The sequence below is a fragment of the Pterocles gutturalis genome, unplaced genomic scaffold (genome assembly GCF_000699245.1).
Source record: "Pterocles gutturalis isolate BGI_N339 unplaced genomic scaffold, ASM69924v1 scaffold47676, whole genome shotgun sequence".
In the NCBI taxonomy this organism is placed as follows: Eukaryota; Metazoa; Chordata; class Aves; order Pterocliformes; family Pteroclidae; genus Pterocles; species Pterocles gutturalis.
The window spans coordinates 1-25,699 of record NW_010104760.1 but is presented as its reverse complement, the minus strand read 5'-3'; the positions used below and the strand labels follow the sequence as shown (position 1 = coordinate 25,699).

General features: G+C 41.9%; 1 protein-coding gene across 1 annotated transcript in view; it reads right to left on the bottom strand.

Moving 5' to 3' along the window:
* The window catches only part of LOC104458368 (protein unc-13 homolog B), a gene marked incomplete at its 5' end in the record, with an annotated part of 59,895 nt that extends 34,518 nt beyond the window's left edge, over nucleotides 1-25,377 (bottom strand). Inside the window, 10 exons of the mRNA XM_010087148.1 lie at nucleotides 339-435; nucleotides 5,816-5,942; nucleotides 13,117-13,202; nucleotides 14,194-14,327; nucleotides 15,125-15,259; nucleotides 16,627-16,716; nucleotides 19,875-19,943; nucleotides 20,867-21,017; nucleotides 23,236-23,399; nucleotides 25,262-25,377. Coding sequence (XP_010085450.1) covers nucleotides 339-435; nucleotides 5,816-5,942; nucleotides 13,117-13,202; nucleotides 14,194-14,327; nucleotides 15,125-15,259; nucleotides 16,627-16,716; nucleotides 19,875-19,943; nucleotides 20,867-21,017; nucleotides 23,236-23,399; nucleotides 25,262-25,377 — 1,169 coding nt within the window. The remainder of the gene's footprint in view (nucleotides 1-338; nucleotides 436-5,815; nucleotides 5,943-13,116; nucleotides 13,203-14,193; nucleotides 14,328-15,124; nucleotides 15,260-16,626; nucleotides 16,717-19,874; nucleotides 19,944-20,866; nucleotides 21,018-23,235; nucleotides 23,400-25,261) is intronic.
* Nucleotides 25,378-25,699: the final 322 nt, after the last annotated feature.

Here is a 25,699-nt window from a genome sequence, read left to right as displayed (position 1 = left end):
ATTATTCTGTCAATGGATTAAGGTCACATTCTCACTGCATGACTAAGTACATGCAAAATGCCTTATATTTCAATTACATCTCACAAACACAGAGAGATGAGACAGCACCAAGCTAGTGGCTGACAGATTAACAGCAGCAGAACAGAACAGACATATGCACTTTGCTATTAAATAACTCTCTGGGACTTGTCCCAAAATAAACGAGTTTCCCAGGTGTTTAGCAAGCAAAAAGGGCTGCATCCTCCATTTGCATGACAGCTGAATTTACAGTGTTGTTCCTTGGTTCTGGGCACTGAAGGATGCAGTGCCAAGACATCCGCTTGGAGCAACCTACATACCCCATCTTTTTTATCTCTCTCCAGAGCACCATGCAGGAATTCTAAGGAAACATCTTCATTTTCATCCAGCCACTGCATCACAAACTGCTCAAACCACCTGCAGGAGGGACAGGAAGGACATCAAGTTACATCAAGTTACATCAAGAAACAGAGCACACCAATCAAACTGAGACAGTGCTGCTGTTTCAGCAAACCTTGTGAAAGCTTGCCACTGTCTGTGTGCGCAGCCAAAGTTCCCCAAAGTACTCTTACCTGTACACAAGCTACCAGTGAGCAGGGGCTGTACCAGCACCTAGGCTGGACAAGCGGAACACAGCCCAGTCCAGCTACTGCAGATTGTTGGTTCTGTGCTGGTTTTGCCCTTCTCCTCTGTCCTTCCTCTTTATCTTCCCCTTTTTACCCTTGAGCATTACCTTTAACCTTGCATCTTCTCAGAGCACTTTGTCTTTTCTTCCCCTTTCACCCATGTGTCAGACAGGACAAGGGAAACCTCCGATACCACCATCTCTGCACACTAAGAGATACAGCACACTGTTGTGCTGCCCAATTGAGTCTACCATCTTTCATGTGAGACCTGCAAATCAACATAAAGGGAGGAAAAGAAGTGACTGTTTTCCAGGGCCCTTCAGCCACTTCATCTGCAGATACAGACATACTTCTGGAGTGCCAGGAGGGAGAATCAAGGCTAGAAGTTTGATCCACTTTAATCCTGCTCTTCCCTTCCCCAAGCCTTCTCTAAAACACTCTCCCATTTCTATAGGCTGATGATCTCACTGTAAAGATGCTTGAGTAAGATTAACTTCTGATGATAGCACAGCACATCTGCTAGGGCTTGCAGGAAGCTGGCCACTTCTGTAAGCAGCTCTTCATTGTTTTCTTTTAAAGAAGCACAAACTTAGTTGATGTTAAGTGCTGGACCAATAGCCTTTGGAGCACAGTCAAGTCCCCAAACCAGGCAGGTCCTAGAATGAGGACAGCAAAGTTTGTCTTGGTTCGTTCTCTTCACTTAGGAGGATAAGCTACATGGTAGAGCAGAATCCAAGAAGCTGCTGAAACAGCCACTGCTGTATCTCAGAGACGTGCCTCACATGAGTTGGTGTCTGGAGCTACCTTCTGCACCACAAAAAAGGCTTTGACACAACCCCACCTTGGCCAAATAGACAAGGTGAAAAGCAGCTTCAGTGATGGGATCTTACAGCTGGTCATCACTCTGTTCTCTGCTCTGTGGGATATATCCACATAGCACACAAGCGGGGCAAGGGGTGTTGTCTATGTTTAAGCAAAAACATAGGATTTACAGCTTTCTTTAAATCTCTCTCTAGGATTTGTTATGTGCAAGTGCCAACATATCACAGCTGAAGCAAATCTTAATTTCAAGTATTACTAAACAGAATTCACAAATAACGGAAAAGAGTGCCCATGTGTGATTTCAGTCCATACAAAAGATTATTATACGAGCTTCACAGAGTACAGCCTCCTCTAAATAGGCAGCTGTGTTCATAGAGATTATGCTAATTATGGGCTGAGTCTGCAAAGAACATGAAAGCCCATGGCAGACATGAGAGGGGGATCAAGAGCAAATTCACTGACAGATAGCCTTAAATATGCTCTACACTTCAAAACACAAAGCATGTCAATGGTAATATTGGAAATTGTAACTGACAGTGTTAAATGCCAACAGCATTTAAGAGTCTATGCAGCCCTATTAAATATAGACAGCAGCAGTGGAACATTGTCACAGATATATGAACTTCCTGTGTTCTGGAAAAATTCCTTTTGAATGGCACTTCAGGCTCCTAAAAGTCAGCATATTTCAGAGTCTGATGCAAGTTTCTCAAGCTTTCAACATTTTGTTATTAATTACAATACCATATTTTAAAGTGACAGCTCAATACTTAGTAGAAAACTCATGCAGTTTACAAGGAAGCAAATACACATCTTCCACCTCTTTCACAATTCTCAGGCTGCAAGCTGCCGACTGCTTCATGTGTCATAGGTCCAGGTACAGGGAGGATCACTTGTTTGTGCCAGAAGCCAAAATTTTCACTCTGACAAGTAGAACTACTTCCTTATTACCATTCATCCTTAGTTATTGCACCATATCCATAAGAAAGAGCCATTCAGTGCTGGCAACAGTCACTGCCTATATTCTTATGGCTACCATAATGTTGATACACAAAATCAAATGCATAGGTATTTTATTGTCTTACCAATTTGTCCAAACAAAGCTAGTAAGGAAAAAGGTGCTATTTGAAAGGTGGGGAGATGAATTACAACCACCTACTCCCCTAATAAAAGAAATACTTTATCTCCAGAAAGAGGTTTATTACAGATGTTTAAGTGCAAAGTGAATCTCTTGGATCATGTCAGGAAATTCTGTAACTGCATTTGCAAAGCCAGCCTCAACTTTGTCCCTTATTGGCTGTCAGGAAAACACAAGAGATATAAATAATCTATAAATACTTCTAGTCCCTGGGCACATTCAGGACCGAAATGTGCTTTGAGCTGTAACACAAACCTAGAGTTATCTTAGGCCAAATATCCCTTACAGTGTTTTACCATCAGTTCTTGGGCTGCTGAGCAAGTGATGGGGACTCTTGAGGACTTTGAAGGCAACATATCCAAAACGATGTTCAAAATTATCTAGCACAGAAACTAATGAAAATAATGATTTCATGCAGAAATAGCTTCAAAATGTTATTATATGGTGAATATCTTCTTCCTTGTCTGGTTCAATTATTGATCTAGAAGCACGTAATGACTCATGCACCAGCACACAAGGCAGAGGCTCACGGTGCTGCTTAAGAAACATTCTGTGCTTGCCGGGGTCAGCACAGCCTGACTCAAGACACCACAGCCAACCTCTCCAAACGAGGTTTGCATAGAATACGCCTCAGCCTTGCCTGCGGGGAAAGGGAGCAGTCCTTTGTGACTAAATGAAAGTTTTCCTCTGTTGGCTGCACAACAGTAAGTAACACAAAAGGCTACAATGTCAGCTTGGCCATGAGCCTGTCTCCTGTGGTCTCAGGCTTTACAGCTGCATTAATCTTGTTCATTTGCTGTGTTGATGCATGTGGGTACCCAGTGAACACCCTGTGGGCCTCGGCAAGCACAGAGAAGGCAGGCAGGGTTTCAAAGAGTAAAAGAATAAATACTAAGTTTAAGTGAGCCAGAAGAATAAGGATTTCAAAGGAAGGAATACCTTCCCCGAGAAGAGAGGAGGATACTCTCCAGCACAGCTACAATACTAGCTGCATGCTAGCATCAGTATTAAAACAAAACGTAGAGCACTTCTTCACATATCTAAAAAGTTAGGGTTTTTCGGAAACTGGCAATTCACAGCTTTTAGCTAGCAGCTAAAGTGTGAAGAGACGAAGTTCAGAAGATCCACTCCCAGCTATATTGCTACTTCCGTTTCAGAAACTGCTGCTGAATTTCAGAAAACAAGGGGAGTGTAAGAACTTCAGCTTCAATACTTAGGAGCCTTCACTTTATTCAATCATATCTCAAGGCTATCAGAAACACGGTTTCTCACAGTTTCAACAGGAAAAGCGAGCTTGTGGATAGCCTCTTGTCTGTCAAGTAGGCAGACAACTCAACTGTTCTCTGGACAGCAGCAATTGAGTTTCATCTGAAGAGCTTACTGATGTGCAAACCTGATGCATGGGCTCTTTTGTTCAAGGAAGCTTCAAGACTGAAAATACTTGTGATGAAGCAAATCAAAGGACAAGAGCACATAGCTGCAATTGATATCAAGGGGGTATTTTGTGAGAGGTGAAGGTTATGGTTGAAATAAACATCACCTGTGTCTGACAATGTGGCTAATTGTACTAAAGTACAAGAGTTAAGCAACAAAGCCAGTGGCTGCAAATGTACCTGAGCACCGAAGCCCTACCACAAGGGCCAGCAGAGCAGAACAGTCTGCAAAAGACTGCAGAATGAAACTGAGCATCATTATCCTGATCACAGAGGAGAAAAAGAGAGATTAAAAATATCTGATCACTTGCCTGAGACTGCACTGACTCAGAGGCACAGCAAAGAGAATGGGGCTTCTGAGACTGTCACTCCAGCAACCTATTCACTGAGTTAATGCCTCTTGCTGACCTATTTTGTTAAGCAAGACCCATTGCTAGAGCCCAGCAATTATGCCAACTGCCTCAAGTCTTATCAGCATGCAGCTCACACCAGGCTTGAGGGACTGCAGGCACTACAGGATGGGAAGAGAATTCAAAATGCCAAACTGGAAACACAGTCCAAGCAAGATGTTTTTCTCAAGAGAGGTAAGTGCAAAGCGCTGCATTTAGACAGCAGTGACCAGTCATACACAGCAGGGGAAGGACAGCTAGGTAGAATACTCTGTTGAGGGTGCTTGGGGGCTGGCCTGTGGCCCACTGGAAGCTACACTGGTCAACAATACACTGAAGAAAAAAAATAAAATGCTGCTATCAACTCAGCATGTGAGAGCAGCAGCACTGCCTGCAAGGCAAGATCTAGATGAAATATCAGTATTTAAGCCTGGGTGTTATATGTCCATACACAGACCAGTTGGAGAGAGGCGAGTAAACCTCACTTACAAGGAAAGCTGGGAACAAACTGGAACCAGCAGAAGTTTGGGAAGGAACATGAAAAAAGCATTTTACTCTTGTAAAACAGGAACAATTTGTTCTTCATGCTCAGGTGGGTAGAACAAGATATAACAAGCTCAAACCGAAGCAAAAAGAGATTGCAGGGGGAAAAAGGGGAGTGTGTTAAACCCCCAAAACCCAGTGGAGGGGTAACATTGAAGCACAGGGAAAGAAGCTGCTTGAAGCAACATCATCACTTTCAGTCATCACTGAAAGCCTCTGAAAACCAGCTGAACACTGGTCAGAAACAACTTTCCTTAGGCCAAGTGCGGGACTCCAGCTCCAGCATCCTCTCAGGAGCCTTTTCAGGCTCAGAAAACTTCTTCAGGTCTGAAATCTACTGCTGCTCTTTGAAAGTTAAATAAAAAGTTGCAAATAAGTGCTTAGAGCTTAAGAGTGACAGCTTATCTGACGTTTCCAACTAAACCACCTTGTCTTACTAAAAAAAATAAAATATTATTTTTACTCACAAATCCTGTTGTGCATGTATATATGTGACATTCATATGCACACATACAGACATACATACAGTACATACAGATAAAGCTGTTATCTATTAATACAAGAATGTAAGCATAAATCCAGAAGCCTGTTGTCCAAGAATTGACCAAAGCCCACACTGCAGGCACAAAGTAGCTTAAAGACTGTCCACACCATTGCTAAAGCTTTTGAGATTTTGGGAGATACTGTACAATAAGGTGTTGAACGGTGTCAGGCACAGAACACCAGAGGAGACAAACATGCACATAAACACAGAAAATCAGGAGTAAAGAAATGGCGCATCATGAAGGCAGCCACAGGAGAAGCAAATGACTACCCTCAAGGTAACACAAGGAGAGATAACACACTCACGCTGGATATTCAGGCACTTTTCCCTTGAAGGCAGGCAGATCACGGACATATTCATTGTACAGCCACTTCACTTTGAAGTGTAAATTCATATAGTCTGCACTTTTACACAGTCTGTGTTTCTCATGTTCTGTAAGGAAGAAAAAAAAGCAGTCAGGTCCAAAATTACTATTATCACTGCATCAGGCACAGGAGGGTATTATAAAGCATGTCTGCAGTATGCAATGGTTTTGAGGATGAAGCACCTATAGAGCCACAAAATCTTCATGACACAGGATTCTGGCAGCGGGCAGGGATTCTTGGTGGTTGACCATTAGGGCTCCAGAGTTTATTTCTGTAACTCCAACTAATATTTCCATTTGTTAAAGACTTTTTGGTTGTCAAAGCAACAAAAACAGAGCAATCTTTTATGGCCTTTCCATTTAATATGACAGTCCAGATTTAATCTTTGCAGGAAACAAATCAAGGAGAGCAAATCTGTTCATTCTTGGACATAAACAAAGGCAATACCAACATGTTATACTACATTCCCTAAGAGCCAAGGCTAGAAAGCCTCAGGTTCTTTAGTTTGACAGTATGAGTCACAAGCAAGCTCAAACAAGGTACAAGGGGGCTGGAGCCTTCCCTGATCCTCAGTTTGTAGAAATTCATGTCACTTGTTTTTCAAAAGGCAACTGTTTTCTTATTTGTATTGCCTTCCTGTGCACAGTCCACTTAAGTGACCTGTGGGTATCTACCTGCTGCTGAGCCTCTTCATCCTACCAGGTTTTGTTACATTTTTGTACCCAGGCTATGTCAGGACAGTGCAGTTCCTCCCTGTATAACGTGCATACCTCCGCAACATGACCACACACCTATGCTGCTATGCACTTGCCATATGCAGACCCACATTTCTGCAGAGATCACCTCCCTAGACCACTGCTCCCCTTTCTCTCTCTCACAAGAAATGTATGCTCCTTGTCTTCACTCTCAAGGTCTACGTCCACAGTACCATCTTTTGGCAGTTGACTCCCACCCTCTGATCAGCCCACAAACCATGTTTTTAAACTACTTGTTAAGTTCTCCCAAAAGCATCCCAATGCTTTCTCCCAAGCCACCTCTCATGTGCTTACACAGGCAGCTCCTGCACTACTTTTCTTCAAAATCCTCCTTGAAAATAATAAAATTAATTCTTTTTTCATTATGCTAAGAGGACTCAGCAGATGGCTTTTGCCTGTGATCCTGAATCACCACCTGACCAAATCTGCACTGCCTCTCCCTAGTGCCACCTGGCCATACCTCTCTCTGTCTTCTGCCAAGCTTCAACAGCATGGACACACTTTCTGCCATGCTTCTTTGTTCACTCTACCACCACAGCAAGCTGCTAGTCTAAGACTACAGTGTGACACAGGAGATTGAACTACACCATTTTGGCTTAGACTCAGGGGTTTTTTTCCCCAAAATTTGACTTCCACGTCTCTCTTGAAGCTTCAACAACATGCACAACAAGGGCCAAATAAATTATAAATTATTCAACTGAAAACACAAAAAACAAAGAACTTTTCCCGCATAATTATTCCATAAGCCTACTCAACTCCCAAGCAGTGGAACACTCCAGTGAGTTGTTTGCTAACCTCACTAAGAGCATAATACAGATTTCTTTCTAATTCACATGTAGCAGATCCACACAGATACAATCTCAAAAAAAGGATACCTAACCTCCGTTTAAAATAAAATAAAATTACTAACATCTGAGAGATAGTACCCAGGGGTGATGCTCTGATGGACAAAGTACTTTACATGTGCTACTATTTCACATGCACTATGATCCTTTACTCTCCACAGTGAATTTGGTTGTATTGGAGACAAGGAAAGTCCATTCACGTTTTACATTAATAAATCTTGTATCTTTTTTGAGCATTAAGGAAGTATGAGTATATTCAGTGTCTGAACTGCTGACCTCCCTCAAAAACAACTGCAGAAGAAAATGCAAAGCTCTCTCCGCAGATCTAAAACTGGAAACAAACACAGCAATAACCATGCCCGCTTAGCTCCCTGTGAGAGTGAGGAAATCAATGGACAATTATAACTTCATTAACTTTGATATGCGCTGCCACCCAGGTGCTGTTCCTGCATAGAGAAAGTGGTGTTCCTGCAGAGGGAACGTCTGACATGGAGGTAAAAAGGACTCAAATCATATTTCTGTCCTCAAAATTCAGCAGTGCACTAAAAGCAAGTAATCCAAGCCCCTTCCTGTTTTTTAGGACACTTATAACACTATGTAGTTGCAGAAGAGGAAGACACAAAACAACCACAGAAGCACAAGCCCAAGGACTGCTACTAGGACTACCTATCTGTCTAAGCAGTAAAGGAAAGGCTTGACACCAAGGGGATAAAACTAGAGGAAAGTAAAAGAAAGGAGAGGTCTTACCACCATAAAAGAGAACTTTACGTATGCGAAAGAAAGGTGGGGCTTGTGACAGAGAAAAGACAAAAGTGAACTCCAACAGCTCAAACATGCTGGAGGACAAAGAAAGCCAACAAAGCCCCAAAACCCCTCATCCCCAGCTTCTCATACCTTCAATGGACCCTGCATGGTTTTGATCAGCTGCTTTCTTTGTAAAGGGAAATGTTTAAGAGCACTTGAAGGTGACAAGGAAACACATTGGCCAGAGGTATACTTTGAAAACCCATTTTAGAAAAAGTGAAGAGCATGGGAGCCCATCAGTCTTGGCACATTTCTGTTCTGCTTTATAACCTGCTGGCTTTTAAAGAGCTTAGTGGCAGCAACAGTGGAAGAGTGCACAGATATTTTGCAGGAACTACTGTGTTTTATCCTGAAAAGACCGTAGAGTTCTGTAAGTCTTTCACATTTTCTCAGCAGATTTCATCTGCAAACAGCCTCCTCCGGAGAAGAGCTTTTAGGGTCACTGAGGCCACATTATTAAGGCATTAATAGGGAACAGCTTCTTAGCAGCACACTTTCTAGTGTTATGGCCAATTCTATTTTTCAGGCAGAGAACCAGTCTTCCACCACATCCTTAATCCATGAATTTTTTTTCTTGACTGTCAGCCTACTTTCCATGGGTTAATTTCTACCAAATAATGCTGAATTTCTGCAAAGAAATGCTAATAGATACTGAGACTGTTGAAGCATTAACACTTTAGACAGCTGGCATCTGTGTGTGCATCTGATCCCCCTCCCCTTATTAGAAGTGAAAATGTGGCAGAATGATTTATTTCAATCCTGCCCGCCAAGTCTACTCAGTCTCTCTTCCTATTAGAGATGCTTCCAATTTACAACTCTCATTATGCTGATGTGCCCAAAATAAGATGAACCATTGCATTCAAAGATTACATTGATTTTTCTATTACTGTCTTTTAATGTCTTGCTAGTAAAGGAAGAGCAGAAGCTCTCTCTGCTCAGACAGTTTGTGCTTTCTGGCTCACAGAGGTTTCACAGAAGACAGCAAGAAAACTACTAACTCCAGTTACCAGTGAGCTCACAAGGTGGTTATCCAGCTGCTGAACACGGGTTAGCCTCTCAGAGATGGAGCTAACCATGACTTGGAAAAATGATCCTCTAGGCTACAGTGACTCCAGAGTAGCACGATCCTGCCAGCCAAGTCTGGGCCACATGACATGTCTAGCTGATCTGTTTTACTCCTGAGTTGATGGGGAACAAGGGATCCTTCTCAATGCCTCGTCCTGTACTGCCTTCACCAGCAACGAGGGAAGGGCCAGGTCTGCTGTTCACAGTGCCCTAAGCTGTCACTGCTTTGAGGGAGAGAGAAAGCAAAACAAATGGAGTAGATCCTGGAGCTTCTGCTGTGTCTCAGCAGGTGAGTCTCATTGAGGGAGACAATGGCATAAGAGAGGTCTGCAGTGCACCTGTTTTCCAGCAGTCAAACACACTGCTGCCGTGACTATTGCTACTGCTTGCAGAACATATCTTAAACAGAAAATAGGTGTTTCACTTTTATGATGAACATTTTACACATTAGCAATCTAGCTCTTCAGAAGGTACCCAAAGGACACAAGCTGCAGCATCCACAGGCTAGCAAGACTTCTGGTTCTGAAGCCCTTAAACACTGTATTCTATGTATAAATTAGTATTTATACATTGCCGTGCACAGACTACACAGCATACATGGGGGTAAGCTCCAGCTGGGAGAGGCACAGTTAGCTTCCACCCATTGGGAAAAAGGAAAACAACTCATGCAGCCAGGCACTGCTCTCCAGCTCAGAGAAGCCATCTCCCACCTGAGCCTCCCACTTGTCTTCCACGCTGCATACAGGAGAGAGCTGTGGAACCACCAGGCTGGAAGGAGGGAGGGGGCAGTTTCACACAGTCAGCCTACACTCTGGAGCTGTGACTTCACCAGTTATTCTCCATCAGATGTTATCTACAGCTTAGTGCCTCGGACCCAGCAATGGGGCTCTCACCCAGAACTGCTCAGTGTATCCGGTACTGTCAAAAAACAACTGGAGTGATCAGTCAGAACAGGAGTCTGCTAAGCAGCAGGTACCCTCCATTTCTGCAGCAACAGTATGGTCTTCTACATCTTCTTTGCAGATCTGCTGATCACTGACATAAAACTACAGGACACTAATGCTAATATTAGGAACTACACCTGAAGTGCTAAAACTACAGGTAGCAGATGAAAGTTGTGCCTACTCACAACTATAAACTCTTCTAAGGAGCATGAACTTACCACTTGGTGAGGTGAATGAGCTCATGTTATCCAGAACTTAGGAACAGAACATAAGGAAACACACCATGAGGAAAGTTAGGAGCAAGTATGTGGTTCATGTGCACATATCTCCACAAAACAGATTAGCTTTTGTTGCAGAGAGCTCCTGAAGCATACATATCTTGGAGCACACCATAAATGTACCCAGAGACTACTCCACAAACTGTCAAAGACAGGAATATGAAACTCTTGGTGTAGTTAAACTGGTAGAGAAATTAGCAACTCAAACAGAGAAATGACAGAGCCAGGAGCTGAGGACAGCAAATTTAATCATCCTTCACATCACTTAATCTGTTTCCTTTTATCCCTTTTTTCTACCTCATTAAAAAAAAAATGCAGTGAGCTAATCCAATCATCTGTATTTAAAACACACGTAGTAAGGTCTGTAATTGAATTACTGTAGAACTTGCTGTAAAGGTTATAATCATAAGTTTCAGGAGAGCAAAGCAGTGAGGAATCACACTTGCCTCAAACAGAATTTTGCACCCTGAGGATTTCTTGAATATTATAAGAGACATACCAACACAGACTGTATCATTCTTCAATCCTCCCACAGGATTTGCACAACTAGGGTACAAATACATGTACCATGCAGTTTTTCAGCTTTTGTTCAACATGCAAACACTTCCATGTCCATCATCTGCCTTTGTGTGAACTTTCCTACTTTGAAGAAGGATGCTCTTTCAGCAAGTATTTGCTATGCACTGATGAACCCACAGGTGGAAACACTATGACAATTCTTGTCTTAAGAAGCTCACAAGTGACCAGAAGGATGTGAGGAAAAGCTAAAAGAAGCCCAGATTCACCAGGTAGGACAGAGTCAAAGGGGACACAGCAGGACACGTAAACAGACAAAACCTGGGAGGCAAAGTTAACTTGGGCACTGTCAATCAAATAAAACCATGCAAGAGAGGGAAAAAAAAAAAATCATTCGAAGTCATGCCCCCTTTGACAGCCCAATTCACACACACAATAAGTAACCTTTTTGCAGCTGCATTTTGGATGCAACAGGGAATGGGAATCTTAGCAAAGCCAGCAACTAGGCCTGTAGAGATCAAATTCTCATGGCTGCTGGGAAAGGAGGAAGATACGGCACTTTCAACATGTAGAAGAGCAAACTGTATTATGAATTCCTGAGGGTGAGTGCACAGGGGTAAATGAGGACAAAATGGAGAGGGGGGCCAAAATGGTTGCAGGATTAAACAGTTTCTAGGGAAAGTGGACATGAAGTTATCACTGTTGCCTTATCTCTAATATATAAGCAAGCAGTGACTGTCACTATAAAAGAGTCTTCAACAGAGTTAGGAGGTCTTAGTCATTCTTCCCAGTCTGTTCTTACATCAAGACGACCTCACAAGACAAAGGCACTGTGGGGTACAAGTGTATATAAAAAGTTCCTAACACAGAAGGAGAACATTTCATCCAGACCTGCAGCCTGCTGAATCCAAGCCTGGAGCTGGCAAAGGGTGTCCCCGCCACAGCACAGTCTCTACCCCTGTTGTGTTGACAGACACCATGTAGTAGATGGAGTCAATCTTCTTCACTTACAGAGCAACCCCACAGACTGTTCCCAAAGAACAAAAAGCAGGAAACTCACTTAGCTGGCAGCAGGTTTTTTTCTAGCAGTCTGAAGAGCCTAACAGGCTGTCACCCTTATAAGTGAGCTTAGATCAAAATGGGGGCAAATAGATTGAGCATAATATTATGATTGATCAAAAGCAGTAACTTGATGTGGTTTTGGAATACGAATACCACTAGTAGGCCACAGGCCGCATTGGCACTTCTGTTTTATCACAATATCGTCCTACAGATGATCAGAAAGCCTGACCCTGCAAAATACTGGAAAAACAACTGCTACCACAGCTGCAGAGCCAGTGGGAGCTGGATGCTCTCTGAACCTTGTAAGAAGCTGATTACATTGTGCAAATGAATTTATACTAGAAATAAATGAATCTACACTAGAACTAAAACCAAATTCAGAAACTGTAACCAACCACCAGAAGAGTACTGCAAGTAGAATTCCTTTCTGGGAGTTCACTGGGCTCTGCATGCCTAACTCATTTTCAGAACAGTAAAATTTCTTCTTCACTAGTAGTCTCGTAGAATTATGCAAAGATTAATTCAAAAGGAAGATGTTCGCAGCACGATTTGTTCTAACAGCATATTTCTGCCAATGCCTTAGACCATCTATGCTGTATCATCCAGGGAACCTGCAGCCATGGCACAACCCAGAGTCCACCTACTTCTCCAGCCCTTTTTACCATTGTACATTGCAGAAGTAAGCTGCTGCTGATCTAAGCCATCGTATCCTCAGGCCAAAGTGAATTTCAATTTCAAACCCGGTGGGATGACAATAAACAGCTTGCAACACAGCCTGACACACAGGACTAGAGCTCATGCAGATCTCAGCCTCAATTCTCACCCATAAAGCAGCTGTCCACAAACAAACCACTAGAAATCCCTGCTCCAACCAGTGATATTACAAATGTGGTTAAGCCTCATTTACACCAAATGGACAGAGAAAAAGAGCTCAGCAACAAGTCAGCTGGTAGTAGTGAGGAATTCTCTTACCTTCCATAGCATATTTCATATCCTGGGCAAAAAGACTCCACATCACCTCTGCGCTGATCTTCCCAACAGCAAGCTCCTGAGGAAACCTGACAGGACATTTGGGTAAGGCTTTGGCATGTATCAGAGCAAAGGGCTCTTCTTTATTCGTCTCTGAGCTAAACTACAGCCTGAAAAGCTCAACATTAGAGATGCTTCTGTCACCCTAGATAAATGATGAGGTGGAACCTGGAGATCATGGACTGGCCTCTGTGCCATAGATTAAATAACCAGAAAACACTGCTGTTGAGACTGGTTTTAACTCAAAATGCCAGGCCCTGCATGTCTGTCCTAGAAGAAACTCACACAGTAAATCTAGGAATGTGATCTCAATGCCCTTTTGCCTTTTCCCCTTTGGTATCCTTTCTTTTTTTTTTTTTTTTTTGGTGGGTTTTTTTTGTTGTGGTTTTTTTTTTTTTTTAGGACTCCTACACTGAGAAGTGAACACTAATCAGGTGTCCCTGCCATGTTAAATCAATGATCACTAGTGCATAATCCAGTTCTTCGTGTATAATACCTTGTCAGACATCTCCTTCTCTCCTGCACTGTGGGACTGTTGGAGGAGTATCCACCAGTTAAACAGACCGGTTACCAGTTTCAGGTCCTTTCCAATGCTCTGCCAATCCCAGTAATCCCAGTAATCTCCCAGTGCTCCACTGAACACCATGTTCTTAAGTCACAGCATAAGGTGTTGTCACCACGGCACTACTGTGTGCATTAATGTGCATCCCAGAACTTCTCAACATCAGAAAAAACCAAAAGAACTCTCACCCCATTTTCACGTGCCTCCCTGAGTTCAGGATTGTAATAATCAGGGTGTTTGTGCTTGAACGCCATCGTAACTGAACCTTTTGAAACTCTTCCATCCCAATCAAAAAGAGTTATTTATATAGACAGAGACAGATAAGACAGAAAGACAGACAGACAAGATAAGTACTTCTATAAATACACAAGTGACAGAAGAGATAGAAAGCAGTTTAACAAATAAAGCAGAGCACACAGAGACTAGGATTAGCCATACGGGACATGGAAGATTCTTACTGATTCAGGACCGGGGTATAAGAATTCTTGTCCTCTTCTATGATGGAAACTATCAAAGTGATGAGCTTGGGCCAGAAATCCAAGTTCCTGATGCTGGGGCCCTGTTCCTCAGGAGGAAGGTCCTGATTTTTGTTCTGAGAAGGAAGCCATTGGAAAACCAGTGTAAATTCAAAAGGGAAAGAAAAAGCTGCCAATTGTAGATCACCATAAAAACTCCAAACACGAATTACCTGTGGAACTTTTATTCTGAAAAGCTTAAAATTATTAATGTCTGCTGGCAACTTGAGTGATCTAATGCAAAACACAGGAACATGCCCAACCACGATGCTTACAGGTGGCCTCAAACCCTAATAATCCCCATTTTGCCATGCACCATGCCAAGAGCAGGTCAGGATCCAGCAGACCTGCTTAGACATCATTTGCTGTAAGCTTGTTCCAAATGACTATACCCATGTTGATGCATTGTGTGTACACTACTGCAGAGTAGCCAGCAGTACTCTCATGGATTTGAAAACAGTTTGTGTCTAGAGGTAGCTCCTAAAGCAGTGCAGGACACTGGGTGCTAGAAAACAAGATAAAATTTCACTGCTTGAGGTTTATCTATGCTGAAGACAGTTTTCTTGATTAGTCTACATTTGCTCTAATTGGCTTTTGCTCATTCAAAGCTGCATCAAACCTTCCCTTTACAAATAGCTGCTCATGAAATAAAATAGCTGAGGCTGGCAAAAGGAATTGTAATTAGTTAGTGTAAAACAATTATCATCCTCCACTTACTAATTAGTGCTCATTAATTGATTACAACTTTTATTCATTCACAAGATAACAAGTCACATAATTTTGTTTGTGTTGGATTTTTATATCAATTGATATTCTCATTATTATCTTAAGGAATTCAGACACGTGGATTTCTGCCCGCTTATCAGCTACTCACGGGATCTGTCTGGTACTCGCGACTGTACAGCTCATGACAATTGTTGAAAATGTATTCATAGGTGGAGTTGAGGCAAGCTTTTACACAGTCCTTCACTACCTGGCTGGCTCGGGGTGGACTCTGCAGCTCTTGGACCTGGCAAGGAGACAACAGAGAGAGTCAAACAAACAAGAGAGAGTCAAACAGGGAATGAATGAGTCACCAGTCTGGGAAATACCCAGTACTTGGTGTATCTGCTTTCAGCAACTTGTGCTATCAGTGACCTGAAACCATGAACAGATCACTCTCCCCAGCCATAAAACAGCACTGACAACACTTAGGTCCCTGCAGGATCATTTGGAGTATAAAAGAGATTTTGAAGTGCCAAGGAAGATTCCCCAGAATAAATAAATCACGTGTTTGATATGTTCATAATCTGAGACAGGCATACACAATTTCTGCTAAATTTATAGGATTTTGCTATGAAGCCAGGGAGCAATCTTTTCCAACACGGGAAGAATGTGCGACAGACTAGCAAAGCACATTACATCTGATCTGGAAAGTCTTGCTGAAGACCAAACACTTTATGTCTTCAAATGCAAAAACTTTCTTAAGGACATCTTTTACCACAAGCTTTATTGAATTTTAAAGCACACCAGAATCCTCAAGGACATGCCAACCAATATGCCTTCTCCTCTTGCAACAACAACTCTTTTCAGTATTTCATTGTTAAGGTGCTTTAGAAAAACGCTGCAGGGTTACATTAAAGAGAACGGATACATAGGCCTCACCCTGCAAATAAAACTATAACCTGAGACAACTTTGATATTGTCAGTACCTCTGAACTTTTTATAGTATTTCTCCCCATCTCTCCTGTAGCCCCCTTGAGGTACTGGAACGCTGCTATAAGGTCTCCCTGGAGCTTTCTCTTCTCCAGGCTGAATAATCCCACCTCTCGCAGGCTGGACTCATGGGGGAGGTATTCCAGCCCTCTGACCATCTTGCTCCAACAAGCTCGACATCCTTCTTGGATTGGGGGGCCCAGAACTGGACGCAGTACTCCAGGTGGGGTCTCACAAGAAGATATTATCCCATTTCAATATCTTATCCCCCAAGAAATAAATTTAAAAATACTTATTGCATAAAAGATGGTGAAGAGATGATAGTTACTGATAAACGTTGTAGGCAGTTTTATAGCATTAAGAGGCTTTTCCTATTAACAAAAGTAAATTAACTTCCTAAAACCAGACAATTTTTTTTTTCTTCCTTTTTTTTTTTTTAACTGTTTTGTGTCATATTGATGACTGAAGAACCCCAGGGAAAAAACAACTTTCATCTTCATGACACAAAATACAGTGAAGTAAAGATAGAATGTGGATGCTTATTACATGGTCAGCAGATGATCTTCATTTTTGTGAAGTGTCTAAAGCACAATGACATGAAACAATGGTTTGAAAATGGGAAACCAACTCCTGTGGCAAAAACTGCAGGGGCTCCATTCCCATCCCCACCCATAACACTACCTTCATCCTGAAAAAAGTGATGCTGGTCAGTAAATCCACTGTAGACTTCAAGTCCTGCAGCCGCTCACGGCTGCTGGCTGGGAAGTTATTCTGTTGACAAAAAAGGGAAATCCTGTTGGAAAGCACAGTCAGATTGATGCAAGGCTTCAAGTATGTGCTAAATAAGGAAAGTGTCTTGGAAACATTTCCTGCTCAAGAAGCTCGTACCAGTCAAAACAACGCTCAATAAATGGGGCCTTTTTGCTATAGGAGCTTATCTGTTTGCTTAATTAAATAGCTTCTCATATGAATGTAAAGTTTGTGGATGCCAGAAGACTGACAGCTCTTGGCAGCAGGAGGTCTCTCCTTGGCTGTAGAAGGAGCAGGCAGAGAGCAACAGCTGCACCAGCAGCCCTGGCCTCTTGCCTGAGGCTGCTTTTGTGGGCCCTTTTCTTTCTGCACTCACCACTTGGTTTTTGGCTCCTCTTCTGAGACACTAAGAGGTGTGGCATATTAGCAACCTCTCCAGAGAAATCAATTGGACTGAGAAGGGAAAAAAAGAGCACTGTTCCCTGTAAGGAGTCATTGTAACCACTCAGTCCCTTGTAAGATCCAATCTGCCAAGACAAGCATGTATCCTTCAGTGCCTCCTTCGCTCTAATGCATTTATTTTACACTCTGCCCACCACCCCACTGTCCATAGCCATCGCTTCCTCGTCCACTCTCTGGGTTCCACTGAAATGAGAAGTCTCAGTGTCCTTTCCAGATACGATACATATGTGTGCATGCGTGTATATATACATGTAAATGCATATGCTGAATGCAGCAAGCTTTGCTTCTTGCAAGAGGCTGTTCCCTTTCTGTCTACAGGCAATGTGTCTTTTCCTACATTTTTTTCCTGTGTCCTTTTAACAGCATTCATGTTCCTCAGTATGTTCTTACATTCAGGCTGATGTGACTGGTTTTGCTGCAAGTAAAATACAAAAGGCAACCTTCTACTGGAGAGTTTCTTCATATTTGCACATTCCAAAATGATTAGAGACAAAGGTAAAAGGGCAGAGTGGAACAAAATTTCATTTATTACTGAGGACTGGTGGAAAAATATGCTGTCTCTTGACAGTAGCCGAGTATTGCTACTGTTCAGCTAACCACTGCAAGCAGTTTAGTGCTCTTTACAGTCATTTGTAGATGCTCATTCTTCGACAATTCTCCTTTTAAAGTTAAGTTGTCTACACACAGACTCTGGGGCACTCAGGGTATCTACCAAAATCAAAGACTTCCACGAGTCAAGATTTAAACACAAACCATTGGATAGATGTCAGGGACTGAATGCATGTTCTTGATTAGGAATAATAATCAGGAAAAGATGACATTATCTATATTGAAATTCAACCTCCTCTATGCTTATGTTAGCTAGCGACCAACCAACAAAAAGAACAACTGCATGTATACAGAATAACTGCACTTGCTCACAAAACACTTTTCAAAATAATTATTCAGATGGTAACTTGGAGCTACACTTGAGAGGGCTCCACCTCTCTCCTCCTCACCTGCCACCCTGCCCTGGAAGGAACACACATTGGTTTAACACTTCATTTTTCACAAATGCACACTGCTGGTTGTTCATTGTTTTAAGTGTTTACAAATAGCTGGATTAAATTAGGGGACTGGAGGAGATTTAATCTGAGCAATTTAAATTGTAAATTGCCATCTCCTGTCTTGAAAACTAGCACCTTTTTCTTCCAGCACTTAACCTGCTTTTCAGGGGTCTTAAAATAATTACTAAGAGCTCCCAAATTGCTTCAGCCATTTCTCTAAATACACTGTCAATTAGATAACATCTAAATTATTTAAATTACACAAATCTTTCCCAGTACTTTATGTAAGATCTTACTTGTTTGTCCACGGTGTAGTTGCATTAGCCACCAGAAAGAAGCTTTTACTGAAGACCAAGCAAACAAAAAAGGCATCACCACTACAGATTCCTCTTGCTATGTATTGATAATTTTCCCTCTGCTGCTTCATGGATCAGTGATCTCTTTAGACCTTCTCTTACTAGTAATGTAGTTTTAGAATAGCTCTTTACACAACACTCCTTTTATCTTCTTTGCACCTTGCCCCTTGTCCTTGTTGTCTTCCTAATGCGCTTCTCCTCTTAGTCTGCTTGTGTTTCCCTCCTCTAAATGTTTTACTGTGTTTCAGATAAATGCACTAACCAGAAGAGGATCTACTTTTAAATAAATAAATAAAATCAAAGCTCACATTTTGCCATAATTTTGAAATTTTTCAATGGATTAGTCACTAATTAAAATAATATAGCAAGGAATTTAGGGGGGAAAAAAAAAAAAGCTAAGCCACATGATAAGACTATGTTGACTCTGGAGTAGCAAAGAAAAAAACTAGAGGGTTTAAGAAGCCTGAGCAACTGGTGTCAACACTTGAAATTCATCCCTTCCTAATATCGTGAAAGTAAGGGGCATCTCAACCCAAGAGCACATCTTGCAGATTCAGAGTCAAGGAGAGTGATTCGACTTTGCCAAACCTCAAATAACTGACGACAAGCTTGCAGGTCCTCTAAGAGATTTCTGTCTTACTAGAGGAGAACAAGTCTGTTTCCCCTTGGTAGATCATATCTGAAGTAGCTGACAAGAATAATTCACATTAATTAATCCAATCCAACTTGTATTTCAGTGAGAAATTAAGAGACAAGCATCGTTCATAGAATCACAGAATGGTTTGGGTTGGAAGGGACCTTAGAGCTCATCTAGTTCCAACCCCCCTGCCGTGAGCAAGGACACCTCCCACTAGACCAGGTTGCTCAAATCATCCAGCCTGGCCTTGAACACCTCCAGGGATGGGGCATCCACACCTTCCCTGGGCAACCTGTTCCAGCGCCTCACCACCCTCACAGTAAAGAATTTCTTCCTAATATCTCGTCTAAATCTGCCATCTTCCAGTTTAAATCCACCACCCCTTGTCCTGTCCCTATATGCCCTTGTAAAAAGTCCCTCCCCAGCTTTCCTGTAGGCCCTCCCTTGTTCACAATCCTTAAATTATTTCAGGAGTCTTAAGGCAGTTATAATAGAAGAAGAAAACCTGGTTTAACTTCTATCCATGAGGAAAACAAAAACATGTATTCAAGCAACAAGCTTGTTATGACAATTCTGTAAGACCCAGACTACCCAAAAGGTTATCAACGTAAGAGAAATCCAAATGTTTGCCCCTCTGCCACCAGAATGCTTGAAAGGATTCTGTTTATTCCCACTCACCCTGTACATTGAGAGATCAATCCGAAGTGAATTATGAAGCTGGTCCAGAAGCTTCACAAATCGTTCTTTCTGTCAAGCAGAAAACACGAATAAACATCACATATCATCACTGTCCAATCGATGTTCAGAGTTAGCAGCAGGATATCAGGGAATTAGTGTCTGATCTCAGAACAGGAGGAAGCAACATGGATGCATGGTATTGTGCAAACAGTATTTTCTTCTGATTCTTGAATTTACTCATATACTGTAATTATTTCTGAAGTCTGCGTAACATTAGAATTGTCAGAAAAATACTCCATTATCACTCTGAAGTAGAGGCAGAACAAAAACCCCTCTGATTTCGAGTCTGCAATTTGCACCAAACTTATACTTAAGAGAAAGTATTTATTCAGAGATGAATAAAGGAACAGGCAGAAAATGGTCTAATTCAGAGCAATGACACAGCTCCAAGATCTTATCTATTAGTTCAGTGACAAGTATTACAGGCTTCTCATGACTATCTTCTTGATGTCAGGTCTCTCCACTAGATTCTGATTTGGCATCACGAACACACCCTCATTCAATCTATAAATTCTCAGTCTGATGGTAAGCACAAGCTTTTCCAAATACCCTTGTAGCACACTCAACTCCACCATGTTGTATGAAGTGGAGTTATAACGAAGTTCTGAAATGATCAGATCACACAATATATTTTATCAATGGCATCACCATGAAGAGTTTAGTGTTATTTGCTCATTCTACACCATCTGTTCTGCGGTGTAATTTGAACACAAAGAATAAACATCACAATGCATTACACTGATTAATATCTAAACTGTGTGCTGATTATGACAATAAAACCAATGCTTTGTCTAGTTCAGAGGAGGTCCACAGCTACCAGCCACTCACTGATTTAATGTTCCTTAAACAGAACAAGTTATTTATTGAAAGGCAGAGCACTGTAGCCAAATTACAGAAGTCCAATTGTAACATCATCAAATATGCAAACTTACCCCAAAATTGGAGGCTGCAAAGCGGTCCGAAGCAGACACATTTGTGGAGGCAGTGGTGTGTGCATAATAAGCATTGATATTGGCAAGTAAAGTGCTCATCACAGCTGGCACGCCTGGGCACATGTATTTGGAGGAGAGACATGCAAAATGCCTGCAAAAGGACAGTTCTGCAAGTCATTTTTGTCTCTTCTGTGTAGCAGAAGGACTCTACTCCTTTAATAGCCCCTTTACCCTGGCTGGCACCATGAACCAATGAAAGTTATATTTTCTCCCTTTCTGTAAATCTCCAGCACCTCAGAGCTTTTTCAGAAAGATGCCATCTAGACAACAGATATGCTCAAGACAAGATAAATACCTTCACTACAGACATTTCTGGATCATAAAACAGCTTCGCAACTATTTGTTGTCAACAGCTTGTGACTTAGGTGATACCCCGGTCCTGATGCCAATCCTTAGAACCAAGTCTGACACAAGGAAATCTATATAACTTGCTGCCACTTGAGGCAGCCGCAGGTTCTGAGGTGACATGAAACCGCAGCAACTGGAAAGCATTCAAGCACAGGGAGATCACACGCTAGTATTTCTGTGCTGCTCTGATATGTGACTGTTTAGGGCTAACCTTTCCAGCCTGCAGGAAGTATGCGTGCTCATTCGCCTTTTCCCATTTAACTGCTCTCATTAAAGTGCACAGAACCCTCCTGCGGGAAATCTCAAAATTATGCCAGAAGCATCCAGGCTTGTGAAATGATTAAACAATCAAAGAAAATCTGTTAGACATAAGGGGGAAAAAAAAATCAGAGCTTAAGAGCTCTGATATTATGGGACATGGCAAGTAAATTTCATTCCAACAGACAGGAGACTTGGGCCACTTTTAAGCAGTTCTTTTAAGCAGAAATCCTCACTGAACTCCCAAACTAAATTTGGGAACTATTTTCTAAATGTAGCTTTCTCCCTAAGGGACTCATGAAAGATATTAGCTTCTGTGCTAGTTAACCTACAAATGATTATAACCAAAAAAGCTCCAGTGAGAGAATTTCACAGGAATTCACAGGTCAGTATTTCAGACAAACATGATGCCTGAATGTTAATTTGCTTGCTGCATGACACTTATGTACCAACTGGTCATTTAGGCACTCAGTAAAGACAGACATCAAATGACTCTGTTGAGTTTGAAGAAGAGAAGGTGTGAGGAGTGGGGATCTAATTAATGTCTGGACTACCTAGCAGAGGGAGAAGGGTTAGTGAGAAGACCGAGCCAGGCCAAAACCCTTTTAGAGAGACTAACAGATAAGCAGCAATATGAAGCAGTTACAGCACAGAAAATTCAAAACAGGATTTTCCAATTTGGATTTCAACCAGGAATTTCTTCCCTAGAGTAACACAGCCTGAGGACAGAAGGCCAGAAAGGTGGTGGATCTTCCTCCTTGGAAATTTTCAACAAGTGAAAGAAGCCCTGAGCAGTCTGGTCCAACTTCCAAGTTAGCCCTGCTATAAGCAGGGACTACACCTCCAGAAGTACCTTCCAATTCTTTTTCACTTTGGCTTAAATCAATAGACAGAAAAGGTGCTTGCAAGGTGAAATTAAGTACAGATCATAAATCATCCAAGGACCCAGACCCCAAAACTTTCAGCTTCTAAAGTGAAAATATTCACTTTTATCTGCTATATTTAATATTACATTTGAAACCAAAGAGCTCAGCATAGCACTACTAGTCTTTAAGAGGAAGACTGGCTAATCCCAAATCCAAGGAAAAGTATATTGACAAGGAAAACGCTCTTTGAAGATCAAGAACTGCATAAGCCTAGCTCCAAAGAAGACAAATCAGTGGCTCTATTACTCAAACTTCCTACAAATGCCTTCAGCAGCACCTGGCAAATTAGTGACTTCAAAGAACTGTATCAACTGCCACAACAGACATGTAGGACAAACACGTTCACAAAACCTCATCCCTTCTCATGTTATCAGAAATCTTCAGTGGGATCCTTGGCCAATATCTTTTTAACAGAAGAGTGCTCAAATAGAGATTTTTAGACTCTTAAAACAGGAATGGCCCAGCTATCAATAAAATATGGTAATTTACACTATGGAAGTTGGTGCAATTCCTTAGAATTAGTTTTAAAGCTGCTTATACAAACTGCTCAGATAGATGCTCAATGCCAGCACTTTTTCAGACACTAATTTCTAGACTTCGAGGAAACCAGTGATTCAGAGACAAGAAGTGTCTTCCTGCTCAGCATAAGCCCCATAAGGAGCAGCTGTCACTGCCAAGCCTTCCATTACCAACACACTTCATATTCTAGATATTAACAATCACATCCATTAGTTACACTGATTGGCTGCACTAAAGACCACACAGAATGCATCTTACGTCATGGCCTGGTATATTGACTCAATGCCGTAACGCATCGCAAATTCATCCACGATCTCTTGAGCTGTCTCATCAAAATACACTTTCCAGGCATCATCTCCTTTGGCATCAGGGATCTTCACCACTCCATTCCCTTGCACATCTGTGAGATGGTGAAAGAGGTTCTGAAATACAAAACAGGAACGAAATCGTATGTGAGGCTGCTGAAGCCTCAAAGTGAGTTTCATTAAGAGCTTGGAACTGCTGAGAAGAAGGCATTAACACTAATTTCTTTGCTCTCCTCCCTCTTTCTTCCCCCCTACCCCCTATGCATTTCTCTGCTTTTACCCTCTTTACTTCTTGAGTATTCCTAGCTGAATTTTTGCACACATACCTAAAACGTTACCCAACAGACATTGTGAATGCTGCAGAGAAGTCCTTCAACACAGTGAAACCACAGACTAATTAGTTTCCTGAAACCTACACACTTCTGTCCTCATAATGAAATGCCTTAACATGGACAAGCTATTTAAACTAGCTGATGTAACAGCTCTGTATCAGCTTTGTAACTATTATACAGCAGAACAGTCCAAACAGATCCTTTTTTTTCTGAAAAGGATATCCCCAAGTTCACCCCTAACAACTACTAGACACTTGCATTATTATTCAGCATAACCTTTCGCTTTATCTAACATTGTAAAGGCTTTCAGCTATCATTGCTGTGCAGAAATTGCACATTCAGTTCAGTGGGTTTCTCAGTAATCCTCAAATTCAGATCACTTACAGATTCATCAGCCTTTCAGACAGCTGGCTCCCTGTAGTAAGGGACGTAAAAGTCTACTGATCTCATTAGGAGCTAGAATACTCTGCTTTACACTACTGTTTTTCCTGATTAAATTATTCTAGCTGTAAATCATCTTCATTTTATGATGTACAAAAGAAGGAAGGTGATACTTAAAAAGAGATGTATTTACAAGAGAGAAGGGCAGAAAGTGATCATGCATGTTCAGAAGGAAAAAAAAAACAGAAACAGCTTACCAAACAGAAGCCATAATTGAATTAAAAAAAACAATAAATATGTATTGAAGGACAGAACTCAGCCTACTAAAAGATGCCTAATGATGTTCTTCTATGCTTTTTATCTGTTTGTTCCCTAGTAAGGCCATCAGATACCACAGGGCTCATCTACCCCAGCGTCTGGGTAAATATGTTGTTCCTGTAGCTGAACATTCCTCTCTGTAATAATCTGTCCTTCTTTGATAATCTGAATTTGCTTAAACCTTACAGGACTTCCTCATATTCTTGTATGTCAGGTGAAAGGGGTTCTGACCACTCTTGCTAATTCAGGCACTTAGAAACTGACCCTGCCACCTACCTTCTCTTTGATAGACAGACTCTGGGCACCATGCATCTCTCCAAGACAGGGTTATCCCTTTAGTCCTTCTCACAAATCATCTTTGTATTTCTCCCAATTTCTACAGCACTGCCTGCCCAGCTCAGTCCACCCTGAGACAGGTCAGTACCCATAACCATAGCTTATCTTCTTCCTCAACAGTTGTTCACAGCTACACACCAGTGCAGCAGCATAAAAATTTATACCAACAACCTCTGCAACACACAATAGCCAGAGTCAAAGCCCTCCCCAGATCACAATTTACTCATAAAGCATTTTAGTATGCCTTCTCTGAAGACAGGCACAGGTACGGTACATGCTGAAAACATGACTCGAGGAAATTCAGAGGTTTTCTACGTTAAACTCACAGAGGGCTCTGAGTTGGACCAATGCCTTATCTCTGCCTGACAGCAGCACAGCTGTGACGGGGACAGACTGAGCCAGCCAGCTCCCAGCACGAGGGAGACAGCCAAAGGCCTTCTTTGCCTCCCTGACAAATGCGGGTTCATTCCGCGTGTTTCCAGGCCTGCATAGCAGGGAAAAGAAAGCCCATCTAGGGCAAGGAGGAACACTTCAAGGAAATAAAAGTCAGAAAATTTTTTCTTCAATAGAAAGAAGGAACATGGTGATGACTGAGCTGAACCTGCTTCTTACCTCATGAAGGCAAGTGTACTGAATATGATAGGGAGCCACCTTCTCCTCGCCTTTGATCTCCACGCTGATCTGCAGGCGAATAGCCCCGGACACTGCAGACTTATCTGTTCGCTTCTCTAGAAGTAAAAATCATTAGCAATTACTTGCATTGTTCATGTTCAGAGGAGAGCTATCTTCAGGTAACAAACACTGGAAAAGAAACTGCTGGAAACTCAGGCTGAGCTTGTGATCAGAGTCACCATGGAGAAAACTTTCTGACTTTATGACTTAAAAGTACTGAATACTAAGTAGACATCAGCAAAACAACTGCCATGGTGCACCCTCAATATGACACATCTAGCTAGAACTATTTACATTTCTAGACATAGGACAGCCTTTCTGACAGCAAATGTGCTATAGGGTGTGCATTTGTAGATGTGGTCTATCTCGATTTCAGTA